General features: G+C 36.4%; 2 protein-coding genes across 2 annotated transcripts in view; both read right to left on the reverse strand.

The window, feature by feature from the left end:
* Positions 1-42: 42 nt before the first annotated feature.
* On the reverse strand, positions 43-6,104 carry fabp10a (fatty acid binding protein 10a, liver basic). The gene is made up of 4 exons (XM_079837589.1): positions 5,935-6,104; positions 3,724-3,896; positions 1,370-1,459; positions 43-1,274 (listed from the first exon to the last, which is right to left on the reverse strand). Exons 1-4 carry the CDS (start codon positions 5,999-6,001, stop codon positions 1,224-1,226), a joined length of 381 nt encoding a protein of 126 aa, XP_079693715.1. The 5' UTR covers positions 6,002-6,104; the 3' UTR covers positions 43-1,223.
* A 7,164-nt stretch (positions 6,105-13,268) lies between these two features.
* Positions 13,269-17,559, reverse strand: part of myom3 (myomesin 3) — a 98,781-nt gene continuing 94,490 nt past the window's right edge. Inside the window, exons 34-37 of the mRNA XM_079836054.1 lie at positions 17,478-17,514; positions 16,465-16,487; positions 16,319-16,374; positions 13,269-16,242 (exon numbers count right to left, since the gene is read on the reverse strand). Of these exons, the coding sequence (XP_079692180.1) occupies positions 15,976-16,242; positions 16,319-16,374; positions 16,465-16,487; positions 17,478-17,514 (383 nt within the window). The 3' untranslated portion in view covers positions 13,269-15,975. The remainder of the gene's footprint in view (positions 16,243-16,318; positions 16,375-16,464; positions 16,488-17,477; positions 17,515-17,559) is intronic.

Here is a 17,559-nt window from a genome sequence, read left to right on the forward strand (position 1 = left end):
TGTGTACTATAAGTTTCTCTGGTTAATAAAAGAAGAGGTTATTAAAAAAAAAAAAAAATTTTTATTCGGTAAAATTCCATGTTCACAAATGTAAGTTTTCTTGTAAATAAAAGAAAGAAATGGAGCATTTATGAAGCAAACAGCAGTTAAAATGTTCTTAGCCCCACTATAGCGTACAACTGTTTTTTACATTTAGGATGTATTCTCTTGTGTTCTCTAATATTAATAACACTCTTTTTTGATTAAAAAAATTGAGAGCTATAATGTAAAAAAAAAATGATTATTTAAAATGCAGTGCTGTTTTTCTTCATTTTTCAATAATATGAATAAATTAATAATAACAGATGAGCCTTAGTTCAAAAATACCTAAAAAACAATATTAGGTTTGAAAAATAAGAAAGCTGTAAAAAAATTATTGTTTAATGTTAATTTGCATATTTGTAAGTTAGTTTGTTTATCCTGCTGGCTGTTTTTGTACATCTTTAAAACCAATAAAATGTATTTATACACTGTAAAACATATCAGGCCTCTCCAATTTAACATTTTCTAGTGACTGGTCACATCTACATTTTTCAGTTGGCCAAATTACATTTCTGTAAATTGATACAATTTTATTCACAGAAATTCAATTTGGCCAACTAAAAAATTAAGATGTGACCAGTCACTAGAAAATGTTAAATTGGAGACCTGAAATTTTGTACAGTGTAGAAAGCATCCATAAATGTGTTTTTTCTTTTATTTTGTATTTTAAATTTGAACTGTTTTTCAGGACAAAACTATTTTAATTAAATGTCAGATTGGTTCAATTTCATATACACTTTATTTACATGCTGGCCAAACAGTTGGCTATTTCTGTTACCGTTTACATTTTGCTGTTTCATTAATTATTTTGAATTTTATAACTAATTGTTGTATTTTTTAAATAAGCATAAACCATAGAATGTGAAAACATGCCACAATACATTAATTCTGATGTTCAATGAATTGCATCTTCTATTTCTGTACAATAACAGTGGAAATGTTCTGTAGTTTTATATTTGATCAAGACTCTATGGTTTGTTTCTATACAAAAACTTTCAAAAATATAAACCCACATTCATAAACCATCCCATTGCTGGAACTGTTTGTTATTGAAAGCTAGTGTTATTAAACAAAACACAGCAAACTCACACTATTATGATACATCAGAGCTTTATTTAAATAGCCAGTGATTATTAAACTCTTCAGTTCTTTTTGCTCTTCCTGACCATGGTGGTTCCTCCTACTGTCAGGGTCTGGAAAATAAACAAATATATTACATATGTTCATATTTAACAGATGTAGACAGTTGTGAACTCTGAGCAATGCATATTAGATCACCAGTACAAACCTCAACCATCTCTCCTCCCTTGATCTCCTGGATGTGAGAGAATCGATCCGTCTGACAGACCAGCTTCCCTCCCTCTAGTTTGACAATGCACTGGAAGAAAGAAACACACCAGAGTAAGTTAAGTGGTCCAATTTTTTTTTTTTTACATTTGGAAGAGATGGAAACCCGAAACGTTATACCAAAGACTTTATATACATGAAGACGGTGCTCTCCGATTACTTATGAATGGGAGAAAGTGCAAAGCCCAATATGGCGAATTAGCCCCGCCTTCTGAATGAAACAGCCAATCGTTGATTAGTACAGTCATTGCTATAATTCAAACAATAATAGACGTTCTTCCGGGTGGCAAAAGCTGAAGCATTCCTATGGCAACGCTAGTAAACTGCTATGGTAAATATTCGGCAGTAGCCTAATCTACATTTCAACAGGTAAGTTGATTCAAAAACAGACGTGGTGGAAATTCAGACATAGTTAACATGATCATTGAGGGACTGATTAACTAATTCAGGAGATAGCAATACATGAAATGCCTAACCTTGGTCTAGTAGATGTAGCGCTAGTCTACTACCATCATTTTTCAATGAGCCTCAGCCTACCATTGAGTAGTTATTTTAGTGACTGTTGCTGTTTGACTTACAATATGTTAGGCTATGCTAGATTGTCTATTTCCCTGTTATCTAACTAATTAAAGCTGCACTGTGTAACTTTTCCATCCACTAGAGGTCGCCTATTCAAAACAAAGGCGTAGTTTGATGACGCCACGTTTGAGCACGGATTCATGGGAGATGTCGTCTTCACTTCACAGCCGGTGGAAAAGAATCAGGATAGGACTCGGGCAGAAATCATGTTCATGGATGAGATTATTAATGTTACTGTAGTATGAAGCAGAGCAGGAGTGAGTGTTGTGGAGCTGAGGAACCGCTGGAACGATTGTTAATAAGATGAACGCAACACACACCTCGCGAGCAGTGGTACTTTTATTATGCCATAGTCTCCGGCGGGACTTTTATTATGCCACAGTTGCTGGCGCCATTTCCGCTTTTCCGGTCATGAGTGTGAGGTAACGCAGCTCTGTTTATCATATTAGACACATCTGAGTGTGTTGATGTGATGACGTTACTCTGTGCGTTTGTTCGGCGGATGCTATGACACTTGTTCACACTGAAGTGAGAGTAAAGCGTTTCTGCAAAATAAAACCGGAAATCGAGGGAACGCAGATATGATGTCATTGACAGGCGACTCCCTCACACGTCCCGGTTCCTTGGTTAAAATAGCAATTTCTCACGATTTACAAATAGTTGGAAACATTTGGGATATTGTAAGTACTCAACTGAACAAAATATACAACACTATCCTAGTGGTTTTTGGATATTTTACTTAAAAAAAAAAAAAACCGTGTGATAAAAACTGTCTAAAATGACAGAAACCATCTTTGGAAAAAATGTATTTGAAGTATAATTTTATTGTTTAGTCAGGGTTGCCGACTTTTAAGTTCAAGCTGGAGTGAGATTTCGATCTTGATTCAGTATCAATTCATAATGCATATAGCTTACTGTATTTTTTGTTGAATGCAGTGCCTTTTTTAGCTTTATTTGAAAGTGTCATTAAAAAAATATTAGGATGCAAGTTGTTAACTTTCTTAAACTTCACATTTAAAAAATCTAGTGTTTGATCATGTCTAAATATTTATTAAAATGCAAAACCTAAAAATAAGTAAGCAGTTATGACCTGCAATACTCATGGCCAGACTAGTCTATAGTAGTGGATACATGTATATTGATTAAAGTGCCATACAGGCACCTAGTGGGTAAACCATGGCATTACAAATGAAAATGATAATTTTTACATCCACAAATTGACTATAATTTGCCTCTTTGCATTTGAATTCTCTATTTTAACCTTAATTAATTGTAATATAAATTATACAAATATTATTTTAGGTGGTTACTAATGGACCATGATTATTGCACAAATAGTATTTAGTAGCAAAAGATCTCCTCGAAATATTAAATAAATATTATTGAACTAAAATATAGAACATTTATTTAACTGAAAAATAGCAACACTATCAACGGTGAAATGAATCTGCAGCAGTAAGGTGGTACAGGTCAGTGCTCTTTAAGTTGTTTATGTTCATATTATTGTAATGTTATGTGCTTTGAGACATCTCGTGACGCTTTGTAGACGCTCTAAAGGGAGGGTGGGGATCTTATGCTTTCAAAGCTTGCTCGCTATTTCTAGCCTCTCCAAAATGGCCGACCCTGCCTTCAATACATACTCCTGGTCTTATTAATAATATCAACAGACAATCTACTTCATAGAAAGGTGTAAATGAATTATGCATATTCTTCTACCTTGAGCTTCTTGCCATCCATGGTGGTGATTTCAGCTTCCTTGCCGATGGTGAAGGAGTTGGTGACGGTTTTCCCGGGGGTCTTGGATGTGATGGTGAAGTCGTTGCCGTTTTGTTGGATTTCTGTCACTGGTTTAACATCCTTGGCCAGTTTAATAATATCTTCTGGCAGAGCTGAAGGAACAGAAACACACAGATACTGAGTGACCTACTACAAAAGCCACAAATATGGAGGACGAAACCTGCAAAAGCAATACATAAATAAATAATTCCACAAATTCTACATAAAAAATATATAAATAAATGTGCAAATAAATACATAAATCCACATATTCCTGTATATATATATATATATATATATATATATATATATATATATATATATATATATATATATATATATATATATATATATATATATATATATATATATATATACATACATACGGTAAATACATTTTTTAAAGGAAATGCTAAACTAAAGTTTAACCGTTTATTAATTTATGAATGTAGGTTTTTATTTTTCCTAGGCCTAACATGCTAATGAGGAGGTGTCAATCAAACATCAGCCAATGGTGGCATCAGACCGCCTTTTGATGTTTGATTGACACCTCATTAGCATGTTAGGAAAATAATAAATACCGAGCTACGTTCAAAAATGAATAAACAGTTATAATGAAAAAGCTTAACCTTCAGTTTAGCATTTCTTTTAACATTTGTTTTATTTCCCCCAACATTTATTAAATGATTTATCGTCTCGCACATTTAATTATTAATGTTTTTTATTTATGCAGGAATATGTAGATTTATGTATGTATTTATTTTATTATTTATTTATTTATATATATTTATGTAGAATTTTGGGTATTTATTTATTTATTGTTTTTGCAGGTTTTGTCCTCCATATGCAAAGACTATTCAAATGAGATGATTATGAAATGATTAGCCCATTACATCCCATATGGTTTGGAAGCTTGTTTCCGCCATGGAATAAAAATAAAAAAGGTAATTGTGACTATTCATCTCACAATTCTGACTTTTTTCTTTACATTTCTCGAAGTTTATATCTCACAGACTTTATTTATTGCAATTTCGAGTTTATATCTCGAGTAATAAAGTCAGAATTGTGAGAACTCACAATTAACTTTTTTATTTGTGGTGGAAAACAAGCATAGTATTTTCCAAAAAGTTTCCCAAAACCTTAGTATTTCCCATCTTTTTTATTTTTTATTTGATTATTATTGAATGTTAAAGGTGCCCTGCCACACAAAAACGTTTTTTTTACCGAAACCGAAAATAAAAAAAAGTTTACAGTTTAAAAAAAATTCTAGGTCCATATGTGTTTGTGTGATGTCGTGAATGTGAAAACGATGTGCTACCTCCTCTGTCAGCTCTAGCCACTGAAAAGAAATAAGCGGAGATATCAGGCCATTTACAAAAGCGGGTCAGTCTGACGTGATGTTGCCTGAGCTCATTACTATTCATGAGCTCGTCCAGTTGAGACCCCGCCCACAGAATTCGTCTAGGTCAGTGACAGTCTTCGTATACAGCAAGGATGGCTGATCGTCATATATATGGCAATATACCTGAAGAAGCCATTTCTGCAGCCATTCCAGACGATAGTAAACAAAGTTCCTCTACTTGTTGCGCTGGATAGAGGATGCTGATAGCCTGGCTCTCATTGGCTAGCTGTTAGCCAATCAGAGTCAAGCAGCTTAGCTAGTTGAATATTAATGAGAACTGGCGCAAATCAAGCCGAGTCTTCCTGCAGGCTTTCTATAGCACGCTAGAATGGCTTGACACAAGGTAACCAAGGCACTTTTTCCACAAAAAATGTTACTGAGTCCATGGTAGAACTTCGGACATTCCCACAAAAGTAATGAAATACGTGTGGCAGGGCACTTTTAATAAGAACAAAACATATTGTACATGCAAGATATAGCAGAACCATAGTCTACATGTCAGGGATAAGTGAATAAATGAATGAGAAAAAATTATAGTTTTCATTGCTTTTAAAGTTTTGACTTATTGTTTCCAAGTATATTTTTACATACATTTTAATTTGTTAAAATTTTGGCTTTTTTTCCGTTCCATTTGACTTTATGAATATAGTAACAGGCAATTTCCCAACAGCGTCACGTGCATTAGCTGCTTGTGGAAACACAACCCTGATTATTTTATAGGCTCTGGTAAATGGGACGCAAATACTCACGAATAGCTCTAAGAAACTCCTCGTAGTTCTCCTGAACGTACACCTGCCATGTTCCGCTGAAGGCCATGTCTGCTGCTGATCTGATCGGATGGGCAAGAGCCTTAGGCCGCTTTGAGAAGCTCAACACAATGTGAGGAGGACGTTCATTCCACTCCAGTTTTTATATTCACTGAGGAGTTTAATCATTGACGTTCTGACATTTTCCCCTTCTGTTTGAACAACCCAGAGTTCACTTACACCGCTTGTGGGGTAATACCCCCCTAAATGTGGTGGCAACTGATCCAATCTTTTTAAAAAGACGATGGAATATTACAGAGCCTTGACTTGCATCCATTCATCTATGGATTTAGAAATATGTGATGCGTTCTGTGGGGATCTGATGGTTATGCAAAGTGATCCTATTCATTAAAGTATCGTAGTTTAAACAAAAATATAAACCGTTTTCAGCAGTGATAATAATAAATGTTTCTTGGGCAGCAAATCATCATATTAGAATGATTTCTGAAGGATCATGTGACACTGAAGACTGCAGTAATGATGCTGAGAATTCAGCTTTGATCACAGGAATACATTTCATTTTAATATATATTAAAATAGAAATCAGTTATTTTACATTGTGCAAGCTTGTTTTAACCTCCTGGGTGCCACTGTCCATGTACGAGGACATTATATTTGAGTGAATTTCTCTGACAGCATACGTCACAGGTGAGTCTGGGTGTCCTGTAAAGAGCACATTCAGGGCTTTTCACAGATACCATTTCACCAACAACTCCTCTGTCTTTAAAAATGACTGAATGATCAAATTTAGCACTCTTATGAAAATATGATATTTTGTAACTATCATTTAAATCTTAAAGTTATAAATCAACATCTCAGGAAAATGTTATGGGGTTTCTAATCAAAATATGACTGTTACAAATCAGTAGGGTTGGGTACCGTTCACATTTTAACCTAGCCTGGGAAAACCCAGACTACTTCCGGCAAATTTAGATTTGCTCTGCAAGTAGTCTGGCAAAGAGCCCATTCAAGCCCATTTCTAATCCGTCGAAATTGCGGCACCAATCAGAAACGTTGGGGCGGGCTTTACACGATGACGACAGCGCAGCGACGGTGAAGCAGATTTTGTACATTACAAAGATGGATGCAGCCGTGGAACATCACTCGTTCGAATCAGCTATCGCGGCTGTTTTAAGTGCTTTAAACATTTTTCATTTTCGTTAAAACCCGAGCAAAGAACAACACTCGAAGCCTTCATATCGAAAAAAGATGTTATCGCTGTCTTACTGACTGGACAAAAGTCTGATATACCAGCTTGGCCCTTTTGTGGCTAAACGAATTAGCAAGAGCCCTCTGGTAGTGTTAATGTTTCACAAAATATAGTTTTAAGTCATTTTCAGGCGAGAATGTAGTTGTTTAAAGCTCAAATCTGTGGTTTATTTATAAAGAGAGCACCTTTTTGAAAATTTGATCTGCCGTTTTCGGAGTTGTGAGCTCCAGTGGATCAGCGGCGCTCATTAACCCTGGCGAGAACAGCCTTTCCTCTCTGATCCCTCTGACGTCTGCCACTGGCTCTGATGTCTCTGTAGTGGTTAAACATAAGATATGATTCGTCTGGTTTAGATCTAACGGCTGATCTTTGCTCTCATTAATCTATCATTTGTTCCCTGACAGATCGTTTTGTCTGAGGGCAAAGTGAATTTTCACAACTTTATATTTGTAAGCTATTAAACTTAACCGTAGTCTCCTAACACTGACTTTGTTTGACTGAATTGCTTTATTTATTTTATAGTTTCTTATACCTTTTACTTATACTTTTATAATGGCTATTATTGATCACACATAAACTGACATTTAACAAAAAGAGACTGGGTTTTGTTTCATGTCATATTTCATTTTATTACAGTGATAATCATATTAATATATATATATTTTTTTTAAATGTAAACAAAAAGAGGGCGGGTTTTCATATATTTCGTTTCGTTATATACATGCATTGAAGATAATATGCATTCAGTGTTTCCCCTAGAAATTTTTCCAGCAACGTGCCGGAGGTTGTTACCAAGCCACGCGTCGGGGGGTCTGGGGGCATGCACCTCTGGAAGAAAAAAATAAATAAAAATAACCCCTTGAACCATGACTTCTGGCAAGTTTTGTGAATAGGAATAGACATTTTGAACATTAAAATCCAAATTAAAATGTTAATTAGTTTAAAAGGTGACTAGCTTATATATATATATATATTTTTTTTAAGAGCATCACATATCATACAAGAGCTGCAAGTAATTTTCTCTTTGCCTTTTGTTGTTTGATTCACATTAATGGCTCAATCGTCACCAGGTTTATTAGATGCTGCCCCTTTAAGACCGAATACAGATCTAATATCATTCTCCCATTAATTTCTCCCAACTATTTAAGCTAAACTGTGTTTAAGTGAATACTCTCCAAGCCTGTCATTTTGAGATATAGGCTATTTTGTTGTGTATTTGATGGTTTAGTCGCGCACAAGAAGCATATGTGCAAGTCGGTCCGTTTCGCAGCGTGCGCGCACACACACACACACACACACACACACACACACACACACACACACACACACACACACACACACACACACACACACACACACACACACACACACACACACACACACACACACACACACACACACACACACACACACACACACACACACAGGGCCGGCCCTGACCAATTTGCTGCCCTAGGCAAGATTTTACTTGGTGCCCCTTGTATCAAGGTTTAGCACTACATGTTAACAGTCTAAGTTGTGGAAACACTGCTACTGTTTTATTTTTGTAATGCATTGATGTTTTTTTTATTTTTTTATAGTTGTTTTATATGATGTCCAGTCCTTTCTACCCCGTCATTATGTTCATGATATTATTATTATTTATTTTTTTAAAGGCTGATGATAGTTAAACTATACAAAAATAGCACCTACAGCCTAAACACAAATAGCAAGAGTGCATCTGCCATTCATGCACAAACTATTCATTGAGAACTAGCAAAAGTTTCTTCCACTAAACTATGCACATTCATGTTTTCACCATGAATTAAACTGAGAAATTTTGATATTTAATGTGAAATTTACATAAAATTATACTAAATAAACCTGTATATAAATATCATTACTAATTTCGGCAAATACATTTTAAAATTGCCATATGTCCCCTTAAAACTGCACAACTGTAGAATAAAAACATTAGGCTATTAAAAAAGTGATATTACATGCGTTTTAAAAAACAGATATGATTTTTTTTTGTACAAAATCACACTGTCTGTGGCCTCTGGAGAACCCAGAACGGCTGCTTGCATATAGTTTAAGGAATTAATCAGAGAACATTAGTATCTTACTTCTATGCAGGTAAATAAACTGTTCATTCATTAGCCTACGTCACTTTACCTCTGTCTTTACACTGCAAAAAATGGTCTTCTTATTTAGTATTTTTCTTCTTGTTTCCAGTCCAAACATCTAAAAATTCTTAAATCAAGATGCATTTACTAGATAAGTAAAATGACATAAGATATATTTTCCTTGTTTTCTGGGGGGAAAAAATCTAAATGAAGTGAGTTTTTGCTTAAAACAAGCTAAATTATCTGCCAAATGGGGTGAGAAAAATTATCTTATTTCTGTTTGGGACAGAAACACGATTTCAATCAGAAACTAGATTATTTTTCTCACCCCATTGGCAGATCATTTAGCTTGTTTTAAGCATAAACTCACTTAAGAAAAAATATAATTTTACTTATCTAGCAAATGCATCTTGATGTAAGAATTTTTAAATATTTAGACTAGAAAGACAAAAATACTAAATAAGAAGAGCAGTGTATCCCTTATCTTCCCTGCATCAGAGTCTACACCTTGAGCGAGCGACCAAGCGCCCTAAAAAATGAAAGTAATCCTGTCTACATTAGATGCGGCGAGAGGCGACGCGACACAACAAATCTCCCCAACGTTAAACTGATCGCGCGTTATATTTCTGACGCCCGTCAAGTAGCTCGGCGGGGGAGATTGATGAGGTGGACCGGAAAGAGGCGGGGGACTTGGTTAAGTTTTTTGCGCTTTATTTGGTAATATTGCAAATTCATATGAATAAAATAGTATCAGTAATACATTTTGGCGCCCCTATAGATGAGTGGCGCCCCTAGCATTTGCCTATTCCGCCTATGCCACGGGCCGGTGTACACACCCACCGCCTTGAACTTGGTAACAGCGTCTATTGCGCGGATTCTTGTGCTTTTCATTTAATCAAACACGTTTTGCAATTTAGCCAAAGTGGAGAGTGCATTTGACAACAATCACAGATTGTGCTGAATCTGACGTTAAAGGCATGTTTGGGGAGAAATTACAGCGCGCGCTATGAAGGGAAGGAAGTTGTGCTAGACGATGCGCGAGCACAGTTTATAATAGTTTTACCTCATATCTTCTTTTTATAATCCTCGGAAGCGAAAATAAAATAAGATTAATATTACGGCTCTAAAGTGTAAGCAGACTACATTTTTGTTTAGTTCTCTGGCCATCGTCAATCTCTCTCTCTCTCTTTTACAGTGTGTAAGTGAATGTGATATTACTGATCATGTGAAGATTTTGCAGTCGCCGCTGTGAATACATTGTAGAGGAAACACTGGCATTGCCTGCACTTAGGGCTGGGCGATAAAACGATAACGATATGTATCGCGATAGACACATAATCGATATCAATAAAAAATGCATTAGATAATTTTTTTTTTCTTCGTCGGAAAAAACCTGAGGTTGCGAGAAGCAAGTTTGGCTGCATGAACAAAGGCACTTGCTCTCTGGTAATCAAGCAACGTAGGGAGTGACAGGCTAACAGCCAATCAGGTAACTGTATTGTTTTGGTTGCACCCAAGCCTGTAGTGCTCTAGTCAGAAATTGAAGTTTTCGCGCCTCGATCGCCCCCCAGTGGCCGGTCCCAGTATAGCTCCTAAACCCCGCCTCCATGTATTTGAATGGGCGCGAGACACACTAAACAATTTAATTACACTTCAAATAATCGTTTCCTAAAGATGGTTTCTGTCATTTTAGGCAGTTTTTAATTACAATAATTTCATTTCAAGTGTTCGTTTTTTAAATAAGTTTAGTTTTAGTGAGTTATTTGATGCTATAAAAACGGGGGTGTGACGTCATGATTGACAGCTGAGATTGACGGCTTCTCTGAGTGAACTTGTCACTGAGGCACTAACGGACTTTTTTCTGGATTTTTGGGAGGAGATCGGAGCTTTAGCTTTAATTTCTACACTTCCATAACTGTTTATTTCACACCAACATAATTAATTGTTCTGCATCTGCGAGAGTGTGGGCGGGCTTTTGATAATCGCGCCTCTACTTCCTGTTCTCTACTGCGCAACTCCGGTCCCGAGATCGCTACTGCGCAGACTCGGTCCCAAGATGTCAGCGCTGTGAGTGGGCCTATGAAAGCTTCAACTTTGGTCAGCGGAAGTCAATGAAGTCGCGTCGTCCATATTTTTGTCATTTTAGGCAACCTCCCGCAGTTTCTCTTGAAGCCAATACGGAAGTGCCTCAAACTGCAATTCATCGACTGGCCGCTAGGAACAGGATCCAGAAGGAGCAGAATCTCATTGAGCCCCATGTTAAAATGCCCAACTTTAGAGCAGAATAAAACATGTTTACAGCCTGGTACAAATTGTGTCTATACGGCTCATTTTGCTCTTCATGACAACTGTGAGGGGGGTGAATTTTTTTATAACTCATTCGTTTACATTATATAAAGCCTTAAAGTTCTGCATAATTAAGGGCGTGGCCACTTCGAGTGACAGGTGGATAGCCATTTATCTGCTGTCTGTTAGTCATCGCGTCACTTAAGCATTCCGCCCACGTCCCGCCTTTTTGCCCATTTTCTGTTATCCGTGAGTGACGCGCGATGACGCGCTGCCAAGATGGCAACGGCCGGCTTTGCGCTTCAGAACGGCTCATCAGAATCCTATGGGTGACGTCACGGACACTACGTCCATATTTTTTTACAGTCTATGGTTGCACCATATCATTGTCTTGTGTTGGATTAATTCTTAAGTAAACAGAACCGGCGTGGAGTGGAAAATGAGTGCCGCAGCGAGTGAGCGAGGACATTGTTAATGAAACAGGAAAACAAGTCAGCTCGCCAGTATGGCAGTTTTTTGGATTTTATAAGTTTGACCGTAGTCAGACCAATGTCGTCTGCAAATTATGCAAGACTGTCTTGTTCATACTTTCGTCTGGCTCCGCAGCGCGAGCCTCCACTGAGAGCATGCGCGCCTCGTTCGTTTGACACACTCGCCGTTGTGCAATTCTTGACTTTGGCTGAATCCGAAATCACCCCCTAAATATTTTTTTCCTGGTCCTTATTTTAAATAGTATCAATAATTATCGATATGACCGATATGAAACACTTTATATCGTGATACAGTTTTCAGCCATATCGCCAAGCCCTACCTGCACTACTATTAATTACATGCCTCATCTTAACCCTAACCCTATAGTAAGTGTATGTTGTTAATGAATATCACTCAGTACTTAAATATATAATAAAAACAACTTAAAATAAAGTGTAACCATTTATCTTTAGCTGGTGATTCTGTGGCATGGATTTCAACAGCTGAAAGCACAACTCTTGCTAATACTGTAGCTGAATGCGTATACGATTAACCAACATATTTCATAAATGAACACAAGGCAATGGATAGGGTTCGAGCTGGCTTGAACATAAGCTGTACTAAACTACTAAATGAGAAGCCACCACAAGCATTTTTAAAATGAGCATCTCTGCAGAATGAGATATAATAATGCATGTCACTCCATACACAATGTTAGAGAAGATGCACTGTTGTCACCACATGACAAAACTCGAAAAGAACAAAACCAGTGCAAATAATGCACAAATCATGCTGTGTGCATGCATGTGTCCAGCATTTATTTATTTATATATATATACGTTTTAAAAAAAGCAAACAAGTCAAAAAGGTTGCCGAGCGTTGGTCTAGATCCTCCTGTTTATTTTTTACAAAATGATCCGTTTGAAATACTAGTCAGTTTAAACACGAGGGGTGAATGACCCTGTGGACTGTGGAATTTGCTTTTTTTTTATCTGTTCAAAAGATTCACCCCGGGGTTGCATAAGGCCTCGATCTCTCGATTATGAAATATTAGTAGATGAAACATCCATCCATCCATGTACAAGAAAAAAAAAAAAAAATTGTAATGCAGCTGGAAATTGTTCACAGTCTGTGGTCTAAGTTTGCTGTCCTCTTTTATTCCCCTGATGTTTTTTTTTATTTAAAACACAGAGAGAGAGAGAGAAACCGGTTTAACTTGCACTTTATTCTGTAAGAGGCACAGGATAAATCAGAGGAAACAAACCACACATTAAATCAGTTCAGGCTTCAATGCCTGTTAGGACACTGACATTAACACTGTCATACAGGATCCAAAATGAACACGCGCCATATAAATAAGGCAAGCTTGTTTAATAAAAATTGTAATTGCAACTTTTTATCCCACAATTCTGACTTTTTAGGGGCCAAGCACTGAAGGTGCCTCCGCTCTTGAGTCTATGGCAGCCCATAGAACCGCTTGCAGGAAAGTTGTGAAATTTGGCACACAGATAGAGGACAGTGTAAACATTAACCACAGCAATTCTGGCTAAATCCCTCTAGCGCCAGCACATTTATGCTAATAACTTTTGAACCGTAAGGGCTAGAAACTGATTCCTTGGTTCAATACTTTTGCGAACGCCTCCTAGGTTGGTAGGTCTCAGTCAGCGCACTAGCCCTTATTATTAATGGAAGGAGACGTAGACGTGTTATCCAAGCATTAATGGCAAGGAAAGCCCCTGGTTTAGTTGAACACCTAATCCAGTAAAGATATTACTGCTCACACACTAACTCTGTAAGACTCTGTACTACTGCAAGCAGAACTCGTGTACAGTATTGCATTAGTCACTTTTGCCAGTATTGCTGCTATGCTAAAATATGACCATGTTTACAGAGTCGAAGCTTACAATTTAGGGTTCATATTTAGTGTATCTATTTCCTATGATTTTCTGTTTTTCCAGAGTATTTATTGTCTTGTATATTTACTGTCCTGAGTTACTGCACTTTATGTAGGTCTTGAAGAAACGCCATCTCGTTCCAATGTATACATGTTATATAGAGGAATGACAATAATAATGCACTTGACTTAAGCTTGGTACATACTCTGCAAGAACAAAGAAATTTGTTAATTTTCTCGAAGTGGCAAGAACAAGAACAAAGTTCGTTCTGGCCAGTACATTCCACACTTCACGAGAAAAGCAGGTGCCGAACATCTCCGTTTCTCCGCATTAACCCCGCCCACTTTAAAATCCTGACCAATCACACAATAGTTCTCGGACACCAACAAGAAAAAAGTTCTGCTCAGACGATGTGTCGAGAACAAGCTGCGAGAACTCCCAAACCAGGGTTCAGAGAGCCCTGGGAGCGAGAACTTTTTTCTCTGTTCTTGCGGAGTATGTAACAGCCTTTATACTTGGGAGCGGCCACATATGAGGTGTATCTGGGTGTTTTTCCCTCATATCTGCTTCGAGGTCTTGATAAATTGTGGCATTTCTCCATTTCTTTGTTGGTTAGAATCCCACTAACTCTTTCATCTTTTATGAGTTTAATAAAGAATTCTGTCCAAACATACCGCGCCCTCTTTACTGAGTCATTCAGTAATGAAATACGGTTGAGTGTTGTTGCTGTGAGACGCGCTGTTGGTTCTGCAGTGATCTTTGCTTGGAACTATTTTCGCTGCTGAAAACCAAAATCTTGCGTTTTGGTGATTCGCTGGTTTTTTGGTATTGGCGTTTTAATCAGGCTACTTGTCCGTTTGGGCAAGTAAAACACTTGCCCCTTTCTCTCTTCAGCTATTTATATTTTGGATGCTAGTCAGCTCCCTTTCACGTGATGCTAATATTAACCAACCTAAAGTCTGCTTTAAAGTTAAGAGCTTGACGTTTAAGTGGTTGTGTGATAGAACGGTTGATCAGTTTTACAGATTTTTACAAATTAATAAACATTTTATAGAGAAATGAAAACCAGGTCGCACCTCAACATTTATTTGCACTCGCACAAATGCTCCCAAATATATTTTGAGGTCGCAGATTAAATTTCGGGAGCCTTGAATGATCATGTGACTTTTACGTACGCCATGTGACCTGTAAATGCGGGAATTTTTTTTCCCCATTGCAGTTAAGCGTAATATTTCTTTTTCGAATTGCCTGAAAAACCACCTCATTTGAGCGTAAACACCTTTTTGCGATATATGGGAGTTTTTGCGAAATTGACGTTTTCCATTGGCCGTATTTTCAATTAGCAAATATCAATTTGCGCAATTTGAAGGGTAATGGGAATTTGGCTACTAGCTATGTTTCCATTACCCTGTTTTTATGCACATTTTGAAGAATCGCATCAGAAACGAGTGATGGAAATGCCAGATTTTGAAAAAAAAAAAAAATCTTCTCGTGCCTTCTTTGTGCTTGGCCACTTAATGACTGCTATGCTTTTTCTCGCAATTGTACGTTTCTCTCAAAAATGGGAGATAAAAGTCTGAATTGTGAGATTTAAACTCGCAATTGCAAGAAAAAAAGTCAGTAACACTTGATTTTAATATGTCCTTGTTATGTATTTACTATAGTAATAACTATAATTAGGTATAATTACAAGCAAACTAACCCTAAACCAAAGCATAATCCTATTGTATGTACATGTAGTTCATTAATATTGCGCAGTACTTAAATGTATCAGGGACACAATACAATAAAAGGCATTAATGCAAGTTTATATCTCTCAATTCTGACTTTATTTCTCAGAATTGTAAGATTTAAAGTCCGACTTGTGACGCATGCAATTGTGTAAGTCAAAATTGTGTGATTAAAAAGATCCCAATTACTTTTTAAATGTTTTATTCTGTGTCGGAAACAAGCTTCCAGCTTACAAATCACTGTTGACTTTAATGAAAAATGATTGTGTGGCTGATGAGTTTGTCATCTACAGCTGCACTGCGTCTGATGGAGGCTTTTCTCCTTGTTTATACACACTGACAGTCACGGGAACCGTCTGCGATCCGTATTTATTGCGTACGAAGATGCTATAGTTGCCCGAGTCCTCCATGGTCACTTGGGTTATGGTGAGAGTGGAAGATTTATTCTCGTTTTTAATGTTATACTGGCCGCTGGAGATGATTTCCCTGTCGTTCCTCAGCCAGAACATTTCCGGCACTGGGTTGCCATCGACAAAACACGTCAGACACAGAGACTAAAGAGAAAGACAGAAGGATTGTGTGAGCTGATTTAGAGAGTCAATGAAACTCAGAAGTGATGGAGGGACGTACCTTATCCTCCATTATGGCCACCACATCAGGAAGGCCCTTTGTGACTCTGGCTCGATCTGTCAGATATGGACAGTTATGATGATGAAGTGTGTAACTGCTTTACAGAAACACAACTAGAATCATGACAAACCCAAACCAGTACTTACTTTTCTCAGCAAACTCCACTTGCCTGTGAATGAGTACAAAACAATACAATTATATAGAGAATGAGTTTGCAAACTTTCACCTGAACACCACCATTTCAACTAATGTTATAACCTTTCAATCAATATAAAGAAAAATATGTTTTTGGTAAATAACTGGTAAAATGTTAGATTTAATTGTAACCAATATATAGTGCAAGATTTCAACTAATGTTCTAACCTTTCAATAAATGTAAAGAAAAAGATTTTATATTTTCGATAATCGATAGAAATTTTTTTGGGGGGTAAAATGTCCAGATTTAATTTTAAACGATATATATTGCTACTCATTGTTACTTACATTACTAACTTCTTAAAAAAAGAGAAAACGTAGATAAAGTTTTGCAATATCACAATTCCTTTGCAATTCAATACTTTTTTTGTGTAATAATTAATTATATTATGCTATATTCACCCGAATTGTTTTAGTGACAGATGTTAAGTAATGTTATAACTTTACAATAAATATAAAGAAAAATATGTAATGATTATTTTTTTTGTAAATAAGTGGTAAAATGTTATTTCATTTTAAACTATATATACTTACATTACTAATTTCTTGAAAAGAATAAAAAAACGTGGATAAAGTGTTTTGTAATGTCAATTCATTCTCAATTCAATAATTTCTTTGTAAAAAAGTGGTAAATTATATATTTTATTTATGAAAGAAAATATAAAAAATAAATATTTTGACATAACTACCACATTTTGACCATATTTTATTATACATTTATACAATATACCACTGATGGACAAGTTATTTGAGTACATCAAGCTAAAGTAACAAAACTAACTGACAACTTTTATATTTTTATAATTTTTGTAGAGGAAAAACCCCCCCAATAAAATGAATGTGAATAGCTGTTAAACCTAACTGGATCTTAATACTAATACATATATAACCAAAGAGGGTGGAGCTTCGCAAAGGGTCAAAGGTTAAATTCAGTTGATGAATATTCAAAAGCATCTTCACTTACTTCAGCCTCTGGTGTTCCAGCAAAGCATCTGCAAAAGCTACAGAGAAGAGAGAGATGTTTTAGGCTTCAGGGGAATTCATCT

This window comes from Gobio gobio (assembly GCF_949357685.1).
Source record: "Gobio gobio genome assembly, chromosome: 15".
NCBI classification, from domain to species: domain Eukaryota; kingdom Metazoa; phylum Chordata; class Actinopteri; order Cypriniformes; family Gobionidae; genus Gobio; species Gobio gobio.